General features: G+C 41.7%; 1 gene segment (V, D, J or C); it reads left to right on the top strand.

The window, feature by feature from the left end:
- The first annotated feature begins 967 nt into the window (after window positions 1-967).
- On the top strand, window positions 968-21483 carry LOC141128014 (immunoglobulin kappa variable 3-11-like). The segment is given in 2 exon segments: window positions 968-989; window positions 21182-21483. Coding segments are annotated over 2 exon segments (324 nt in total).
- The last annotated feature ends 231 nt before the right edge of the window (window positions 21484-21714 follow it).

The following is a 21714-nucleotide window of genomic DNA, read 5'->3' as shown; positions in this document are numbered from 1 at the left end:
ATGACGGTTTATTTAAAAAGCTCAGAGATGTCATTTCTGATGCCTCCAGCTTCCTGAGCATATCTGACGCTGCTATCAACTCTGCTATCAGCTCTGCCTCACCTCTGACGCTCCCTCCTTGGGGTAAGTGTTTCTCTCTCCCCCTGGTTCCTCTGTTTGTTTGCTTGCATGTTTACACCTGCCTGTATCCCTCCAGGATATCACAGTTATCCTTTCTATGGAGACCGCTGCCCCAGCAGATCACCATCAGCCCAATAGGTAAGGGGGGGGATGTTCATGGTAAGTAGTGAAGATTGAAAAAGAGAGCAGGATCGTACTAATGCTGCCTAATCGGTCAGCCCACCAGGTCACCAAGATCGTCTAAGTCAAGGCGAAGAGAGACCTCACGCAGGAGAAGCCGCTCCAGCCATAGGCGAAGCCGCTCACGCGGCAGAAGTCGCTCAGCCCACAGGGGAAGCCGTAGGAGGAGCCGTTCCTACTCCAGGCATAGACATTCCCATTATAGAAGATCCCCTGCACGTAGACGCCAGTCTCCTGCACATCCTCCCCGTCCAGCGGGGAATGCTTGCTGGGTATGCGGGGCCACAGCTCTACCAGACAGGCTGGCCTGCCGCAGGTGTATGGACGAAGCCACCAGGGAGAAGGAGCTAGTCGCTGTGGAACCTACCGGGGTCCCTGCTACGCATATCTCAACCCCAGATGTGGAGGCTACAGCCCTGAGCGCCTCACCATCCCATCCTAGTACATCTAGGGAACAAGAGTTTCCATCAGACGAGGAAGAACTGGAAGCGGCAGCAGGCTTTGATTTCTCGCTCATAGGACCCTTTGCAAAATCGGTCAAGGAAGCGATTAACTTGGAGGAACCTGAGGAGGTACAGCAGAAGCAAAGGAAGTATTTCCCGAATCTCAAGAAGGTACCTGAAGCCTTCCCATTTATAGAGGAACTGGATGAGCTTATTAAGGAAGAATGGTAGAATCCAGAGAAGAAGGTTAGTCTTTCTAACAGACTTACTAAGCTATATCCTCTGAAAGAGCCCAGAGTAGCTCCCCTGGTCTCCCCTCCAGTGGTGGACGCCTCTTTGATGCGCCTAGCCAGGCATGTGACGCTTCCCATTGAAGACGCAGTGACGTTCAGGGATGTTCTGGACAGGAAGGTGGACACAGACCTTAAAAGGGCTTACGTTTTTGCAGGAGGCGCCTGCAGACCAGCAGTGGCTTTGGCCACAGTCGGGAAAGCTATTTCCGGGTGGTCTTTGAACACCGCGAAGCTCGTTGCTGAAGGCGCAGATCAGGACCAGATCGTTAAAGCCCTACAGGAACTCAGTCTCGCAGGAGACTTTGTGGCGGAAGCCTCGGTGGACACCATTAGGTCCGCTTCAAGGTCTATGCTAGCAACGGTAATGGCCAGGAGGGTGTTATGGCTTAAGCCCTGGTCGGCCGACCCGGCCTCAAAGTCCAACTGGTGCAGGATTCCATATGATGGAGTTAACCTCTTTGGTGCAAAGCTGGATACAGCAATATCCAAAGTGACAGGCGGGAAGTCTGGTCTTATTCCCTTAGACAGAAGGCCAAAACAACAAAGAGCGCCTCCCTTCAAGCGCAATCTCCCGGAGAGATACAGGGATGCAAAGTCCTATAGGCTTGGGAAGGAGTACAGGAGAACTTGGAAGAACCCTCAGACGTCCTTCCTCTAATTTCAGAAAACCAAAATGCCTGCTTCCAATGAACAGAAACCTTTTTGAAGGTACGTCCGCCCAACCAGCGGTAGTGGGTGCCAGGCTCACAAGATTCGGGTTGGTTTGGGCGGAATTGATAAAGGACCCATGGACAGTATCCACCATCCGGGTCGGACACAGGTGGTCATTCAAGAACCGCCCCCCAAGGGGTCACTTCTGTGCAACCAGGCTTCCTCCTTCCAGGGAGAAAAGGTTGTCTTTGGTCCAGTACATCCAGGATCTGTTAAGGAAACAGGCAATAGTGGAAGTCGCACCATCCCAAAGAGGTCAGGGTTTCTATTCCCCACTCTTTCTAGTACGAAAAAAGTCAGGGGACTTCCGTCCTGTTATGGACCTAAAGAAACTCAACCGGTCAATCCGGGTAGAAACATTCCGGATGGAAAGCCTCCAGTCGATCCTTCAAGCAATAAATCGGGGGGACTGGATGCTCTCGATCGATCTGCAAGACGCATACTTACATATCCCGATCCACTCAGAGTTCCAGAGATTCCTCCGCTTCACGATAAACAGCTGGCACTTCCAATTCTGAAGTCTTCCGTTCGGGATCTCCACCGCACCCAGGACATTCACGAAGGTCCTATTGCCCGTGATAGCCCACTTGAGAGAGGGGATTGAGAGTCCACCATTACCTGGACGACATCCTGCTTCTCTCGAACAACAAGGAGTCTCTCATCCAGCATCGGGGAATCCTGGTCTCCACTTTACAGTCTCTAGGGTGGCTGATAAACTGGAAGAAGAGCAGTATTCATCCCACTCAGAGGATGGTCTTTCTAGGGGCCAAGCTGGACACGAGAGAGAACACGGTGGAACTTCCAGAGGAGAAGATTTCCCCCCTGATTCAGAAAGTGAAGAAGGCCATCTCGGCCAGGAGATTACCAGCCAGAACATGCCTCAGTATCCTGGGCTCCTTAGCATCCACCATTCCGATGGTTCAGTGGGCGCAATGGAACTCGAGGCCTTTCCAGATTTCCTTCCTCCGCCAGTGGAACGGTGTTTCGATGTCGCAGTCGATTCACATCCCTCAAGAGGTGAAGCAGTCATTGCTGTGGTGGATACGGCCTCGCAACCTAGGAAGGTGCAAGCACATAATCACCCCTTACCAGGAGACGGTGACCTCAGATGCCAGTCTGCAGGGGTGGGGAGCCCACCATCAGCACTTTGCGGCCCAAGGCCGCTGGCCATTCAGGGCACAGGACACAGTGTCGAATGTGTTAGAAATGAGAGCAGCATTCCAAGCGCTCCTGTCCTTCGGCTCGCTTTTGAGAGGGAAACATGTTCTTCTAAGAATGGACAACAAGGTCGCGGTTGCCTATATCAACAGGCAGGGGGGCACCAGAAGCAGGTCCATGATGCAGGAGGTCCGTCCTGTTCTAGAGTGGGCACAACTGAACCTGTTAAGCTTAAGGCCAGTCTATGTTTCGGGAGTCCAGAATGTGCTGGCCGACTCGCTGAGCAGGAATTTCACCTCCAATCACGAGTGGTCTCTGAACCCACAGGCCTACGCCCTCATATCCAGGACTTGGGGTCCTCCAGAGATAGACCTGACGGCAACCCCAGAGAATGCGAAATGTCGGAGATTTCTATCGAGAATACCATTCCCTTCAGCGGAGGGGACGGACTGTCTCCTGCACCCCTGGAATTTCCATCTAGGATACATCTTTCCTCCAACTCCACTCATAACGAGGTTTCTCCTGAGACTCAAGGAGTCATCGGCACTGGTGGTGGCAGTAATTCCCTTCTGGCCGAGGAGGCCATGGTTTACCACTCTGATACAGCTGAATACGGCAGATCCCCTGCCCCTTCCGTTGTCACCAGACCTACTCTCCCAGGGTCATCTTCTTCACCCGAACCCGGAGAAGCTACATTTGATGGCCTGGAGGCTGAAAGGGCTTGGTACCTAGAGCAAGGATGCTCCCAGAGAGTGGTGGATACCCTACTCCAGGCCAGGAGACCTACCACGAATATTACTTACAGGCGAGTCTGGGAGAAGTTTACCGCCTTCGCTCAACAGCAAGGTTGGGACTCATCCTCACCATCGGTGTCACAGGTCCTGGAGTTCCTTCAACTAGGCCTAGAGAAGGGTCTTAGATCAAGTACTCTGAAGGTCCAAGTCTCGGCCTTGTCCGCCCTGACAGGAGTCAGATGGGCACAAGATCCCCTTGTGGTTCAGTTCCAACGGGCCTGTCTAAAGCTGAGACCTCCTAGGAAAACCTTCCTTCCCAGTCTGGGACCTCTCAGTTGTACTGGAAGCTCTATCTAAGGAACCCTTCTTTCCGAATGAGAACATATCCTTATGGGATCTGATGCTAAAAGTCTCATTCCTGATAGCCATAACATCGGCTAAGCGGGTGTCAGAGATGCAGGCCTTAATGGTTAGTGATCCATATCTGGTATCTGCCAGACAGATTAGTCTTAAAACCTTCAGACCGGTTCATACCCAAGGTATCCTCATCCTTTCACTTCAACCAAGAGATTAACCTTCCGGCACTCACCACGGAACAGGGCGATCCTCACCCACTGGACGTCAAGGGTAATGTCCTGGAGTACCTCACAGCTACAAGATCCATCAGGAAAACGGAAAGTCTCCTAATTATTCCGCATGGATTCAGGAGAGGTCAAGCGGCATCCTCACGCACCATTGCGTCATGGCTGGTGAAGACCATAAAAAAAGGCCTATTCATTGAGCAGTCAGCAAGTACCTGAGGGCTTAAGGGCACATTCCACCAGGGCAGTGGCAACCTCCTGGGCGGCATATTGTAGAGTCTCGGCGGAGACAATTTGCAGAGCGGCTACCTGGTCTTCCAGGAACACCTTTATGACCCATTACAAAGTGGATTCCGCCTGTTTATCCACAGTGGATTTCGGAAGAGCCGTTATCCAGGCCAATTCTTCTGTTCTCTGATTAATAAACTTAGTTTGAATCCCCACCCAGTCTTTGCGAGTTACTCCCCAAAGTGTATGCTGCCATGATGCGACAGGAAAACGGAAAATTGTATACTCACCTTTCCGTAATTTTCCTTTCCTGTCGTATCTTCATGGCAGCATACAATTTCCCACCCGTCTAAGGTGATATATATACGGAGAATACTGGGACGGGGGCCATCTTTACAACTTATAGCTATGTGGTCCTATCAGGTTGTGAGGGGCGGAGTCACAACCCAAAGTGTATGCTGCCATGAAGATACGACAGGAAAGGAAAATTACGGAAAGGTGAGTATATAATTTTCCGTTGTCTGTCGGTCCAAAAGACATCCAAATGTGTTTCCAGGTATTCTTCTGTTCTGTCATTTTGCTTTATAATCTGGAGGAGAGTTTTGTAGGGTGATAAAGTCAGTGTTAATTTTGACAGCAAATTTCAATTTAGTTTTAGTCTTATGCCCCTTACACACGGTCGGATTTTCCGACGGAAAATGTGTGATAGGACCTTGTTGTTGGAAATTCTGACCGTGTGTAGGCTCCATCACACATTTTCCATTGGATTTTCCGACACACAAAGTTTGAGAGCAGGAGATAAAATTTTCCGACAACAAAATCCGTTGTCGGAAATTCCGATCGTGTGTACACAAATCCGACGCACAAAGTGCCACGCATGCTCAGAATAAATAAAGAGATGAAAGCTATTGGCCACTGCCCCGTTTATAGTCCCGACGTACATGTTTTACGTCACCGCGTTCAGAATGATCGGATTTTCCGACAACTTTGTGTGACCGTGTGTATGCAAGACAAGTTTGAGCCAACATCCGTCGGAAAAAATCCTAGGATTTTGTTGTCGGAATGTCCGAACAAAGTCCGACCGTGTGTACGGGGCATTACTCTGCCACATTGTCAACTCTTCAGCCAGGATTTCAGAGTTGTCAACTGGTATTTCCTGATAGTCCCAGGCAAAGGGAACCCCACCCTGCTGCTGAGCAGAGTCTAGCAGCCGTCTGTAGGCGATCTCCAGCTCCCATTCCTGAACAGCCAGAAACTCCAAATCTTCCTGTGCCCAGTGCACTTCTGAGACATTCAGTCTTCGCTCTCTGTGCTCCATTATTTCCTCCAAACGCCACTCCTGATCACTCCCAAAGTCAGGGTCCTTGGACAGCCTCCAGTACAACAATCCCAGGCCATCGTAGTCAAAGCCTTCCATGGGGCTGTCCCGGGTGAGTCTGTCACAGTCCCATTTTAGTCTTTTGACTAAAATGGCATTTTAGTCTTTTGACTAAAATGCCATTGTAGTTTTAGTCATATTTTAGTCATCTCAATTGTTTACGTTTTAGTCGTATTTTAGTCGACTAAAATAGTATTCATTTAGCCGACTAAAATGTTTTAGTCGTTTTAGTCGACAAAATTAACACTGGATAAAGTATATGATACAGTACGAGTTGAACAAAATGCTCTAGCTTTATGTGTGAACAGTAAGCATGACTTTCTTTTTCACACTGTAACAGCATGTATGATCGAACATAAAAGCATCCTGTCATAATGTGTTATGCATAAGCTACATAACAGTGTCTGTTACAATACAGGAGACACTAGGTGCAATACCCAAATAGGTCACTAGGTGGTAGCAAATACAATGTAATAGAACCCAATGAGTGCAGACTACAGCGAGGGATGACTAATACAATAAAGTAGAGCTGCACGATTCTGGCTAAAATGAGAATCACATTTTCTTTTTGCTTAGAATAAAGATCACGATTCTCTCACGATTTTCACGGCGTAACATCATCTTTCATATTATACAAAAAAATTGGGCTAACTTTACTGTTTTTTTCCTTTTTTTATTACAGTGTGATATAAAATATTGCAACAGCCACCATTTTATTCTCTGGGGTCAGTAAAAAATATATATATAAAGTTTGTAGGTCCTAACTAATTTTTTTATAAATAGAAATACTGATTTTATCTTGTAAGCAACAAGTGTCAGAAAAAGGCTCATGCCCCGTACACAAAATCGGATTTTCCGACAACAAATGTTGGATTTCAACTTGTTGGCGAAAAGTCCAACCGTGTGTATGCTCCATCGGACATTTGTTGTCAAACTTTCCGCCAACAAATGTTGGCTAGCAGGTTCTCAAATTTTCCACCAACAAATGTGTGTTGTCAGACTTTCCGATCGTGTGTACACAAGAACGTCGGACAAAAATCCAAAGTACAAACACAAATGCTCGGAATCAATGCTCACCAAACACAACATTAGCAGAAGGAGCCCAAAGGGTGGAGCATGACTATTGAACTTCCTTTTTATCGGCTGTTTGTACGTCTTGTACATCACTACGTTCGTAATTGTTGGCCAACATTTGTGTGACCGTGTGTATGCAAGACAAGTTGTAGCCAACAACCTTCAAACAAAATTCCACGGTTTCGTCGAAAAGTCAGATCGTGTGTACGGGGCATCAGCCTTTAAGTCTTTAGGTGATTAAACTGCCCTTATTTAAATCCCTTTGATCTAAAATAACTAAATTTTACAATGTTACTCTTTATCTCCGCCTAAATGATGTTGTGATAAACTTGGCAGGCTGCCTGTTTTTTTTTTTTTTTTTCACAGCTGTCAGCTGTGAGCAGAGAACTCTCTGCACTGAATCGAGGAAATGCTGTTTTAAGATCTTGAGGGGGGTTGAATCACAATCTCGATTCTTTAACGATTAATTGTGCAGCTCTACAATAAAGCGGTAAAGAACACAGCTGCTTGCACTTCCTTTATGACAGGGTCTCTCTTACAGTGGGGCAGACTGGCTCTTGAAGTCCAGATGAGCTGCTGGAGAGATCCCAGGACCAGATCCACAGGCAAGTGAAGGAAAAAGTCTCTGATCCAGACATACAGGCAAATGGCTGTGTGGCTAACATAGCATAGGGGATGTCATATGAGCCTGGGAGTGTAGTATAGAACATTAAAGCTGTTATATACCCGCACTGAAATGTTATTATTTTTTTTTAAACAAAAAACCTGTAAGGCAAAGGCATAATGGGCTAGTATGCAGCGCATACTAGCTCGTTATGAAATACTCACCTTAGAATGAGGCCTTGGCATCTGATCTCGGTCCACCCCAAGGGAGCTGACATGTTCCCTCAGTGTTTCTTCCGGGTTCGCAGCCCCGGTGCTGTGAGTGGCATGCATGCGGCGGTCTTCTTCCCAGCAGGGTCAGCAGCGTCTGCCAGACCTTCGGCCAGGCCTTCACAGCGCATGCGCCGCTGACGTCAGCGGCTGCATGCAAAGTGAATATCTCCTATACCGCAAAGGTTTAGGAGATATTAATTTTACCTACAGGTAAGCCGTATTATAGGCTTACCTGTAGGTAAAAAAAGGGTATACAATCACTTTAATATTAACAGTAGGGAACACAGTAATAGAACATATGAGAACACTTCTACAAATGGCCACTAGATGTCAGTAGAGTTCCTGAGTTCAGTTCAGCTTGTAAAAAAGAAGATAATGGGGTTGATTTACTAAAGGCAAATCTACTCTGCATTACAAGTGCACCTGAAAGTGCAGTCACTGTAGATCTGAGGGGAAGATCTGAAATGAGGGGAAGCTCTGCTGATTTCTTCATCCAATCATGTACAAGCAAAAATGCTGTTTTATATTTTCCTTACATGTTCCGCTCAGATCTACAGCGACTGAATTTACAAGTGCACTTGTAGTACAATGTCTCTCACATGTCCACCTTATGAAGGAAGGTTCTGAGAAGGCTGTCCACAAGGTTTAGGAGTGGGTCTATGGGAATGTTTAACCATTCTTCTGGAAGCGCATTTGTAAGGTCAGGCACTGATGTGGAGGAGAAGGCCTGGCTCGCAGTCATCACTCTAATTCATCCCATAGGTGTTCTATCGGGTTAAGGTCAGGCCAGTCAAATTCCTCTACCCCAAACTTACTCATCCATGTCTTTATGGACCTTGTTTTGTGCACTGGCGTGCAGTTATGTTGGAACAGGAAGGGGTCATCCCCAAACTGTTCCCACAAAGTTGTGAGCATGAAATTGTCCAAAATGTCTTGGTATTCTGACGCCTTAACAGTTCCCTTCACTGGAACTAAGGGGTCTAGCCCAACCCCTGAAAAACAACCCTACACCATAATCTCCCCTCCACCAAATGATTTGGACCAGCACACAAAGCAAGGTCCATAAAGACATGGATGAGTGAGTTTGGGGTGGAGGAACTTGACTGGCCTGCACAGAGTCCTGACCTCATTCCAATGAATTAGAGTGGAAACTGCGAGCCAGGCCTTCTCCTCCAACATTAGTGTGTCTGACCCAGTGTTTCTCAACTCCAGTCCTCAAGGCGCACCAACAGGTCATGTTTTCAGGATTTCCACTATTTTGCACAGGTGATTTAATCAGTTTTCACTGCCTTAGTAATTACCACAGCAGTTTCATCTGAGGGAAATCCTGAAAACATGACCTGTTGGTGCGCCTTGAGGACTGGAGTTGAGAAACACTGGTCTGACCTCACAAATGTGCTTCTGGAAGAATGGTCAAACATTCCCATAGACACACTCCTAAACCTTGTGGACAGCCTTCCCAGAAGAGTTGAAGCTGTTATAGCTGCAAATGATGGGTGCTAATTCAATATTAATTTATCAGAAGAGACAGCAGACAGCAGATTTATTCAGCTTTAGAAGATCTTCCCTCCCTCCTAAATTATTAAAGCTGAACTACACTTTATCTGAGCACCACAAACCAAAAGTGTTATTGAATTTATTTTTCTCTTTCAATAATTTTTATTTCAAAGACATGTGCAATTCGTTTAGTTCGAATTAGTTTTTTAACGAATTTAGACAAATTTGTTAATTCGCAACTATCCAAATTTTCTAATTTCCGAATATTCAAAAATTCAGAAATTTTGAAGATTCAGAAATCTAAAAATAAGTATGAAAATCCAAAAATTCAAATGAACAAAAATCCGAAAAAAGGAACGTAAATCCAAAAATTCAAAATCCTGAAAATTTGAAAATCTGAAATAAATACTACTAATAATAACTTAACTATTACTAACTATTAAATTATAGGTATTGGAATTTCCTTTCAAATTTGGCTGTTAGTGAACGTAATGAATATGAATTTATCTGAAGTTACAAATTATCCGTAATAACAAATGCCGTATCTAAACGAATGGAACGTAACAAATGAATAACAATAAATAACAATAATTATAATAATAAAAGCACATTATTAGTAATTATTATTTAGTTTTTTTTCCGAATTTCCTAATTTTCAAATTTACAAATTCTGAATGTTCGAATTTCTGAAAAAAAACAAAAACGAATGAAACGAAAACTAAAACGAACACATTTTTAAGCAGTGCACAGGGGAGTGTTAATGTCAAGGATTAGCCCCTCAAGGCACGATACCTCATTCCGAGAAGATATTAGGATTGGGGAGGCTCTATGGTCCAGGCTCTATGGCTCTATGGCCCATCAGCATCCTTATAGAAGTTATTAAAGCATAACAAATATAATTATAAAAAAGAAAAACGTGGAAGAAAGAAAGTAGGAGAAAAGGCTGGAGTTGGTTCTCTTAGTCCAGGCCTCCATCCACAAGGTGTCCCAGTGTCTAGGGAGGAACACAATCCAGGGGTTCCACACTTTTTCAAACCTGCCTTGTTTATCTCTAAATAGAGATGCGGTTTTAGCGTCTCTGGGTATATTCTGTCCCATCACCGACTGGACAAGATTAAACATTCTAATCCAAAAACATTTGACCTTCAGACAGGACCACCAAACATGGTATTTATTTATTTTTTTGAATATTCAAAGCAAACTCAATCATTCATCTATGTCTCCATGCTTTATTTTGCTAAGAAATCACTTTGAAAAACACCCCCCCTAGCATTTCTGGTTGTGACCATCTTGAGTAAAGGCATATGATGCATGTAGCATTTGCTTCCTGGAATCCATTTGCCCTTAGCTCAGGCATGCAGACAGGAGGGTGTGCTTAGCTGAGAAAACCCCTCCTGAGGACTCCTGGGATGTATGGCATAATTTGCCTAGGCATGAAAACTAAAAACAAGTAAAAATAATATACTTTCCTGTCATTTTACTAATGCTACCATCATAAAGATTCAATATAGTCAATATTGATTAAGAGAGTGATTGTCACGGCTTCAATGACAGGATTTTACCTTTCCAACAAAAAAAATGGTACCTGATCAATCCCCTCATCTGGCATTTTTGTTTGTTATACCTGTCCTGAACTTCTGATAACACTACACCTTGAAGACATGTTGTGTATCCACAAGACATCTGTGATGGCACTAGTTTTTAAATTAACAACTGTAAGCTCCAGTCTGCTGGATATTATGCTTTTTTTTTTTCAATTTCTTATATAAATCAATAAAGCTGTGTCCTTGTCCTTCCAAAGAAGAACAGTTCAGGATTTTTATGTGGGAAAGGTATACTCTGTATGGTGTTTATAGCCTACTTATGAGCCTAATTGCTGTGTGCACAGCACATGTATGCCACAGTCTTTGCAATCTCAAAATACTCCTTTAAAGGCAACTTTGGCTTCCTAACCAAAATAACATATAATTGTTTTCATCCATGCAAACTAAACGGTAAATGTAAAACCACAAGATTTACATAACTTTCTATACACAGTTTGTGTGTGTGTGGGGGGAACACCTCCCCTGTCACTCTCTCTATATATCTCATTGTACAGGAGACGTCTTCTAGTTTGGATCTGACCCTCCAGAAACATCAAGATGTTTTCTCCCAGTTATCTGCTGGCTGTCATCTTCATTTCTATTCAGGGTGAGAGATGAGGCTCCTTCCATCATCCTCTGCACATACATCTATACATTCTACAATAAATACACACATCAGGATTGATAGGAAATCAATAATCAATATGTCTCTTCCCATCCTCAGGATCCTGTGGACAGATTGTGATTACTCAGACTCCGGATTCTATCTCTGTGTCCCCGGGACAGACAGTCACCATCACATGTACATCCAGTACTAGTATTACTAGTTATGGTACTACCTGGTTAGCCTGGTACCAACAGAAGCCCCAACAACCTCCAAAACTTCTTATATATGCTGCAAGCAATCGTCAGTCTGGGATCCCGGACAGGTTCAGTGGTTCTGTATCGGGAAATGAATACAAACTAACCATCACTGGAGGAACTGAAGATGATGAAGGACGTTATTACTGTTTGCAGTATGACACCACCCCATACACACAGTGATACAGAGCCGTACAAAGACCTCTTTCCTCTTTTATAACCCACAGCAATCATTCATGTGATGACATAACATATAAATATAATAATTATAATACTAAAGCGCTGGTGTAGTGAACTGAAAATGTTCATATTTTTCTCACGAACATAAGTGGCACTGTGTTTTAATACATTGGTAATAGAGCACCAATCTTGTTTATTTATAACATATAAATAGCTGTAATACAATTCTGAAAATGAATTGTGATCATTAGCAGGGAAATTATTCATTTAATTTTGGATGGAAGAAAAAGGTGTCATATCAATTATCTGATATTCCTTATCACACTGTCATGCTGCCCCTTTGCTACCCTTTCCATTTAATTTCCTTGTCAAAAGAAGTTTATTGAGTATACAATGTTATAAAGATACATAAAGTAAGTTTACAAGGATCTATAAAGTAAGCTCATTGTTTTACAGTAGGGTTTATATAGGTAAATATCATGAAATTTCAAATATTAAACATTGGGTTCACGTAAACCTAAATTAAAGATATATATAATTTCCTTAGTTACTTTTGTAGGTATTTAAATGATTTATACCTACTATACATATTGTTTACAAGTAGAGTGTATATAGGTCAAATAAATTCTGATAATGAGCTTTAATCGTAAGGTGGAGAAAAGGAAAGAGAAAGAAGAAAAAAGGGTTGAAAGGTAGAGGTATGGTCCACACGGTTGTCCCGCTCGTCAGTTTATTATTCTTTTTAGTTCTCTTTGAAGCCTTAGAATGGGTGTCTCTGTAAGTCATTTAATCTGTTACCATGGCAACAGGACAGAGTCATTGAAGTTTGACAGGAACTGTTGTTTTATCCAAGGATGCCAAAGTTTTTCAAATTTTGGAATTTGATTTTGATCGATGGCTACCATCTTAGCATGGGACATTGTATTATTCATTCTGTGAATTGTTTCTGCTAGTACCAATGTAGGAGATTTCCATGCCTTGGCCACTGTTTGTTTTGCAGCCGTTATTAGTTGGATCATAAGTTTGAATTGAGAGAGTGTTAACCATTCCGGTTTTAGATTAAGTAAAGTTAAATATGGATCTGGTTGTATTATTTTTTTAAATATTTTAGATGCAATCACGAAGACTTCCTTCCAGAAGGTTTGGATTACTGGGCACGTCCACCATATGTGTAAATATGTGCCTATTTCTGGGCATCCTCGAAAACAAAGAGCTGAGGTATTAGGCGAATATTTTGCCACTCTAGCGGGTACAAGGTACCAGCGAGTTAGGACTTTATAATTTGTCTCCAGTGCTAAGATGTTGGGTGAAGATGACTTAGATGTGAGCCATATGTTAGACCAGTCCGTGTCTTCTAAAGTTCGTCCCAGGTCCTCCTCCCACCTCTGAACGTAAGAGGGTCTATTAAGATTTGGTACTCCATATAATTGATTATAAAGTGATGAAATTGTACCTTTAGCAAATGGATCTTTTGTACAGATTGATTCAAAAATGGATAATTGGGATAATGGTGTATCCCCCTTTAGGAATGGTGTATAGAAATTTTTGATTTGGAGATATCTAAATATCTCAGAGTTTGGTAGATCATATTTTTCTCTAAGCGATGGGAATGAAAGGAATGATTTAGATGCTATGAAGTCATTTAGTGTCTGAATGCCTGATGTTGTCCAAGCTTTAAAAGAATTTGGGTAGATCCATGCCGGATAAAAGGCCGGATTTCTGATAAAAGAAAGGAGAGGATTGTGTGGAGATTGTAACTGATATTTGGTTTTTAGTTTATCCCAGAGAGATAAGAAGTATTTAGTTATGGGATTATGAATTTTAAAGCGGTCTTTAGGATCAAGCCATAATAAATTTGATATTAATAGAGGGTCATTTTCTGAAGCCTCTATAAATACCCATAATGGGATTTCCTGTTTTGCATGGTATTTGGACAGACTGGCCAAATGTGCCGCTCTGTAGTAGTTAGTAAAATTAGGGTATCCCAGGCCTCCTTTATTTTTGGGAAGATGTAGTGTGTGTATAGGTATACGTGGTTTAGAAGAGCCCCATATAAACGAAGTTGCTCTTTTTTGTACTATTCTCAAAAAATAGGAAGGAATTGGAATAGGGAGGACTCTGAATAGATAAAGCAATTTGGGTAGAATAGTCATTTTGATTGCATTAATCTTCCCCATCCAGGATAAAGGAAGTTGCGACCATTGTTTTATTAGATTTGTGATCTGTCTTAATACAGGAGGATAATTGGTTGAGAATAAGTCAGAATGAGAGGCTGTTAAATGAATTCCAAGATATGGGATTGATTTTTCTGCCCATGTGAATGGGAGTGCAGCCCTAGCCGGGATCAATTCCATGTTTGTGAGTGAAATATTAAGCACTAGGCATTTCTTAGGATTAATCATAAGGCCGGATAGGGCTGCAAATCCATCAAGAGCTGGTATTAAGTTAGGACCAGAGACCTGTGGTGATGATAGAAAAAGTAATATATCGTCTGCAAATATACATAATTTGTGTGTAATACCTCCTACTTCAATGCCAGTTATAGTTTGGTTTGTTCTGATATATTGGGCCATGGGTTCGAGTATAAGGGCAAATAATAAGGGTGATAATGGGCAACCCTGTCGGGTACCTCTTTCGATATTAAAGGCTTCAGATTTGTATCCAGCATATTTTATATAGGCTTTGGGTTTATTATATAATGCTTTGATCCATGTTAAAAAGTGGGGTCCAAAACCCCATTTTTGTAATGAATATTGCATATATTGCCAGGATACTGTGTCAAATGCCCTCTTAATATCGAGAGATAGAAAACATAAAGGGATTTTCCGTTTTTTAGCAATATGTGCCAATAACACTGCCCTGCGTATATTATCGCCTGCCTGTCTATTTGGCATGAAGCCTACTTGATCTCTATGTATTAATTTTCCTATAATGCTATTGAGGCGTTTTGCTATTATTTTTGCTAATAATTTAATATCGAGGTTTAACAGAGAGATAGGCCGATAATTCACACAGGAAGTATCATCAGAAAGGGGTTTTGGGATCATACAAACAATTGCCATTAGTGTTTCTTGCCGAAAAGAATGTCCATCTAGAAGTTTGTTAAAAGTTTCAGTGAGAATGGGAGAGAGTATTTCTGAGAATGTTTTATAGTATAAAGCCGAGTAGCCGTCTGGGCCTGGTCTTTTGTTAAGTTTTAGGTCTTTTATGGCGTTAGCAACTTCATCTATAGTTATAGGCTCATCCAAACTGCTTTTTTGATTCTGAGATAACTCAGGTAAGGTTATTTTTGAGAAGAAGGATTCAGCCTCTGTAGGATTAAATTCATTGTTTGTCTTGTATAAAGTTGCGAGATGTGAGTGAAATTTATGGACTATTTTAACTGGATTACAAGTGTAAACATTTTTTGATAATTTCAAACGTATTGGTTTGAAAGATTTGTTAGTTGAATTTAATGCCCGAGCCAAATATGTACCTGGTTTGTTTGTATTCATGTAGAAATTGTGTTTGGAGCGTTTGAGGGATTTATCAACTGACTCAGTGAGAAATAGATCGTATTCCAATCTAGATTTTTCCAGATGAGATTTTGTACTCTGAGATGGATTATCTTGAAATGATATGTAGGCTGCATTAAAATTGAGTTCTAGTTTTTTTGCTAGATTTTTGCGTTCCCGTTTAAATAGTGCCATTTGTCTTTGTATTGTACCACGCAAGACAGGCTTATGAGCTTCCCACAGTGTTATTGGGGAGATGTCTGTTGTATTATTAATTGATATGTATTCCTTTAAAGCTTGTTCAATGGCCATCTGATGTAGTGGGTGTTTGAGCATTATGTCCGGTAAGTACCACGTTGGGTCATGCGCTTTTGGTATGGCTGAGGCTATAGTAGTGTATACTGCATTATGGTCAGACCACGGAATCGGAATTATATCTGATGCAATAATTTCTGGTATCATTCCTATTGTTAGAAAAATATGATCTATTCTGGTGAAGGTTTGATGAGGGTGCGAGAAATAAGTGAATTTCTTTTTCATTGGGTTACTTTCTCTCCATGAATCTACCAGATTGTATTTGGAAAGAAGTTGAGAAAAAGGTAATCTAGAGGTTATTTTGGATGGTGTAAAAGGTGATTTATCTAGAAATGGGAGGAGGACCTGGTTCGAATCCCCACACATTATCACTGTTCCTATTTTGTGTGTATTAATCACTTGTAATATATGTGAGAGGAATGGTGTAGGTTGTTTGTTAGGAGCGTAGTAGGAAATCACCGTGATTGCTGTATCCATTATATAACCCATGAGTATCAGGTATCTACCTTCTGGGTCTTTAATTTCTGATGATAAGGTGAATGGTGTGGATCGGTGAAATGCAATTAGAGTTCCCCTTTGCTTGGTACAGGCAGAAGCCGTGTAAATTTGTTGATAAAAAGGAGAAATATATTTTGGAGTAGAATCTTTGGTGAAGTGTGTTTCTTGGAGGCATACTATGTGAGCCTTCTTGTTATGGAAAGTACGGAAGGCTTTGGTCCTTTTTTGAGGGACATTTATTCCCTGAACATTCAGGGAAAGTATATTCAGTGGTGCCATGGCAATAGATCAAATAGTTTTGACTTACTTTTTGTTATGCAGAGCTGACTGCGCAGATCAACCTGTGTGGACTGAAGAGATGAATAGATAGAAAAGAAACCAGTGAATTCTGGAGTAAAGAGTAAACAAAAAACATATGAGATTAGATGATACATTGTATAAATTATTTTTTGCAAGTAATCACAATTTACCCGTGAAAGAGAATAAATCTCTCTCTCAGGGGAATAAGTGCCTTCGTCACACTCCCACATAATATGGTTGGGAGAATGAGGAGGGCTAATGGGGGTACACGGATCTTCCGCTTACAGGAGAGAAGTGCTATGTCAAAAGACATCAAAATGATGTTTCATTAGTTGGAGTGCAGAATATAGTTTTTGTTGAAATTATTTATTCCAGGGTGGTTGTATATGGTTAGTCTTGCCCTAGGCTAAATAATTCAGTTAGAAAGGTACTGTTAATAACTTTGGTATTGATGAAGATAGTTTGAATTATTTTGGGATTTTAACCCTTTTAGAGTAAACAATTACATATTTTATTCATATGTAACTGTTTAGATATGTTAACTCATAAAATTGAGGTTGTATTGCTTCAGATTAGAATAAACAAAAACATAATTCTAGGAACTAGTTAGGTAATAATATATTTGTTTTAAGAAAAGAAAGAAAAAAAAAAAAAAAAAAAAAGCTTCCATTACTTCTGGATTATTGAACATATTTGTCCTAAAAAGTAATAAATCTATTGTTATTACCTGATAATATATAACCGAACAAGAATTTCCTTATTTCACTTATATATTCTAAGGCTATATGAATCAGAAGTAATAAGAAATATAACTGGAATGTAACATGATCCCACACAGTGTGTGACTATCAGAATGCAGTTACATTCAGTTATAAATAAAGGTTTTTTATAGAGAACCATCTCTTAGTATAATAAATGAAGAGATATCAGGAATTAGGATGTCAGTCCATTGAATCTTCTTGGTCCATGGATGATGTGGCATAACGGCCTCTTTTGTGAGAATGATGATTCCCATTTTGTTCTGGAATTTTCTGGGTGTTGCCTGAAGGTGAAGATGATGTCATTCTTCTGCGTGTGGGAGTGTTGCTGCTTGTGGGTTCTGTCAGATTTAATTTTAAAAGGGTTTGTTGTAGTTCATCTGCTGATCTGCTTCTGTAAATTGTACCTTGGTAGTTAAATCTGACTGAAAAGGGGAAGCCCCATTGATACATAATGTTGTGGCGTTGCAGTTCCATTAGTTGGGGTTTCATGGATCGTCTTTTAGTAATAGTAAGTTGGGATAGGTCAGCAAAAATTTGATAATTGTGTCCTTGAAAATTAAGTTCCTTTTTTTCTCTTGCAGCAATTAGTATTTGTTCTTTCGTTCTGTAATAATGAAATTTTGTGATTATATCACGTGGGGGTCCATCTTTCTTTTTGGCTGTGAGGGCTCTGTGTACTCTGTCCAGTTCTAAACGTTCAATAGGGATATCTGGCTTTAGTTCTTGTAATAGAGCAGTAATAGTAGATTGCAGGTCTGTCACAGTTTCAGGTATTCCCCTTATGCGCAAGTTTGAACGTCTGGCTCTATTTTCGTAATCTTCGAGCTTAGTTTGAAGTATTAAATTCTCTTTTTTTAATTGTTCCAATTCTGTTATATTTTCTTGGGTTGTAATTTCAATTTCATCCATTTTTATTTCTAAGGCTGCGGTGCGGTTTCCCAGCTCTCTTATTTCTTTGGTTAGGCTGTTTGTTATTTGGTCTGAGGTTTGTTTTAAAGCCTTATGAAGCATCTTTTCAAATTGTAATAATATTACTGGGGATACTGAGGAGGCTTGTGGAGAAGTTTGTGAGAGGATTTGTTCTGTATCTGACTCAAATGGAGAGTCTTGCTGTGACATTTTCTGTCTGTGAGAGCGCCCTGATGCTGTATCTTGTGAGGTGACTGGAGCTGCTTCAGCTGCAGTGAGTGCCTGTGAGCTCTTTGTGAGGTGATTTTTATTTCTACCACGGTTTCCTCCCAGTACCATATTTCCTGCCCAAACTTTCACAGTTTGTTCCCTGGGGCAAAAAGGTTCAAATGGATACCTTTTGAGCCTGCAGGCTCCGCTTTGTCCTTCTCTTCTCTCCTCAGCGGTGTGGAGCTCTAACAATGCATGTCTGCTCCGCTAGGCTCCGCCTCCTGCCCCTCCTTTCCATTTAATTTCACTCGCTCCGGGCCTTCCTTACAAGTGGTGGCAAACAGGCACATATTGCACATATCTGCATCCATGGGCAGCAAAGGTTTCTGCGCTCTCAACATAGTAACCGAGTTGTCTAAGACAGTTCTGGGGCTCCAGTAATGATTGGGGGGCTGGCAGAACCGCCTCCTAATCATGTGACCACTGTGAAAGCCAATCACAGTGCTCATGTGATCAAACAGACCTTCCTGCCCCCAGGTGTAATAGCCCGGCTAAAGAGACACTGGGGTCTAGGTGGGAAGTGGACATCCCGCCATAAATGTCCACATGAAGGCACTTTCTATTAGGGCTCATTCACTCTGCCCACATGATAAATGCTCCATTTGTGGCTGCAGTGAGCCCAGTGAGTGATGAACATTTCAGTGCATCCCACTGTTTACTTTTTTCAACTTTATTTGAAGTGTACAAAATGACACTTCATTAATGTCTCTGCACAGCAGTGCTGTACATTGTTCTGCTGTGTAGTGACATGAGGTGCCAAACTGAGCGCTGCAGTGAAATGCTACATGTCTGAATTTTACAGAAGCTCCTTGTACCCAACCTCTGGTCTGTATTGCAGTGTGACATAGGGAACATAGGAAACAATTGTGTCCTAGCGCTGACTGGCAATTATCCATTGCAGAAAAATGCCAATCACCGCACTATGTGTGAAGGGGCCTTTAGAGGGGACAACACTCTGCCCCTGTCCTCCAATTGTTCTCTCACATTGTCACCCTGTCACATGATCTCCCACAGGGGACTATTAGTGCTGACACACATCACACAGGAGGGTCCACTTTTGTAGTCTACAAGAAGCCCACCCTAAGAAATGATATGCAGCATTGTGGCTTCAAAAAGACTGAAGGAAATCAGCAGTGCTAAGATGTAACAAGGGATTAAATAGCTGTTAGTGGAGTCATTTGTTACAATAGAACAAACACTCACCGGACACTTTATTAAGTACACCTGTTCAATTGTTGGTAACACAAATTACTAATCAGCCAATCATATGGCAGCAACTCAATGCATTTAGGCATCTAGATGTGGTGAAGACAACTTGCTGAAGTTCAAACTGAGCAATAGAATGGGTAAGAAAGGGGATTTAAGTGACTTTGAACGTGGCATGGTTGTTGGTGCCAGACAGGCTGGTCCAAGTATTTCAAAAACTGCTGATCTACTGGGATTTTCATGCACAATTATCTCTAGGGATTACAGAAAATGATCTGAAAAAGAGAAAATATCCAGTGATTGGCAGTTGTGTGGACTAAAATGCCATGTTGATGTCAGAAGTCAGAGGAGAATGAGCAGACTGGTTCGAGATGATAGAAGGGCAACAGTAACTCAAATAACCACTCGTTACAACCAAGGTATGCAGAGTATTATCTCTGAATGAACAACACATTGAACCTTGAAGCAGATGGGCTACAGCAGCAGAAGACCACACCGGGTGCCACTCCTGTCGGCTAAGAACAGGAAACTGAGGCTACAATTCACACAGATCACCAAAATTGGACAATAGAAGATTGGAAAAACGTTGCTGGTCTGATGAGTCTCGATTTCAGCTGCGACATTCAGATGGTGAGGTCAGAATTTGGTATAAGCAGTTTGCTTGTTCATTTGCTGCTACTTCTACCTTTTGAATGGTCCTTGTCATTACTAATAGAAGGTCCCATCATAACACATTTAGGTCTGAAATACACAATGGGGGTTATTTACTAAAGCCGGAGAGTGCAAAATCAGGCTCACTTCTGTGTAGAAACCAATCAGCTTCTCACCTCAGCTTGTTCAATTAAGCTTTGGCAATACAACCTGGAAGCTGATTGGTTTCTATGCAGAAGTGAGTCTGATTTTACACTCTCCAGCTTTAGTAAATAAACCTCACAATGTTTAACAAAGAGCCAATAAGATCAGAGTAGTGGAAAGGACACATCAACACTTTCTTTTCAGTAGCAAAACATTTTGCACTTCTTGATGCCCATATTGTAGGTATGATCTACACATTTTTCTTCTTACTAATAACTTCACCAAAGTCAAATTAACTTTGAATGGAGTTGTTTACAGGATTCTCAGTATAGTTTGCTATATTTTCCTAAATAAACATATTTCTTTACAACATTCTTTCTTACATTGGTGATCATCATTGTAAATCAGTAAATGAGATGTAGAATATGAAATCTAGTGGATTTGCATTGTATAATTTGCATGTTTCCTGTCCCCCATATGTGATGTCGGGGGGTTTCCCCTCTAATGATTGCAGCTGTTATATAGGAGACATTGTACAGGTGACATCTCAGTAGTCTGTGTGTGTCAGTGCAGAGACATCAAGATGGGTTCTCAGGGGGTTCTGCTGCCTCTCATACTGCTTTATATTCAGGGTGAGAGATTCTCATATTAATGTATATATTGATAAGGGGGGGAGAGCATTGCAAAAAAATAAAAACTGAATAAAATATAAAAAATAATTTTCTTGTTTTCACAGGATCCTGGGCACAGATTATAATGACACAGACTCCGAATGAGATCACTGCAACTCCAGGACAGACAGTCACCATCTCATGTAAATCCAGTACTGATATCAACAGCTACTTACACTGGTACCAACAGAAATCAGGACAACGTCCAACACTGATTATCAGGAGTACAAGCAACCTTCAGTCTGGAGTCCCAGCCAGGTTCAGTGGATCTGGAACAGATTATATTCTTAAAATCAGCGACATAAAGGATGAAGATGAAGCCGTTTATTACTGTCAGCAGTATCAGAGCTGGCCTCTCACACAGTGATACAGAGCCGTACAAAAACCTCCTTCCTCTATTTCTTCTACTTACAATGAACAATGTATCTTGTATAGAAAAGGCTCCATAGTCTGTGTCTGTCAGTTCAAAAGACATCTAAATGGGGTTTCAGGTATTCTTCTGTTCTGTCATTTTTCTTTATAATCTGGGTGAGAGTTTTGTAGGGTTATAAAGTATAAGATACAGTAATAGGGCGTACACACGGTCGGACTTTGTTCG

The sequence above is a fragment of the Aquarana catesbeiana genome, linkage group LG01, assembly GCF_042186555.1.
Source record: "Aquarana catesbeiana isolate 2022-GZ linkage group LG01, ASM4218655v1, whole genome shotgun sequence".
Lineage (NCBI taxonomy): Eukaryota > Metazoa > Chordata > Amphibia > Anura > Ranidae > Aquarana > Aquarana catesbeiana.
This window is presented reverse-complemented; position numbering and strand designations above follow the sequence as displayed.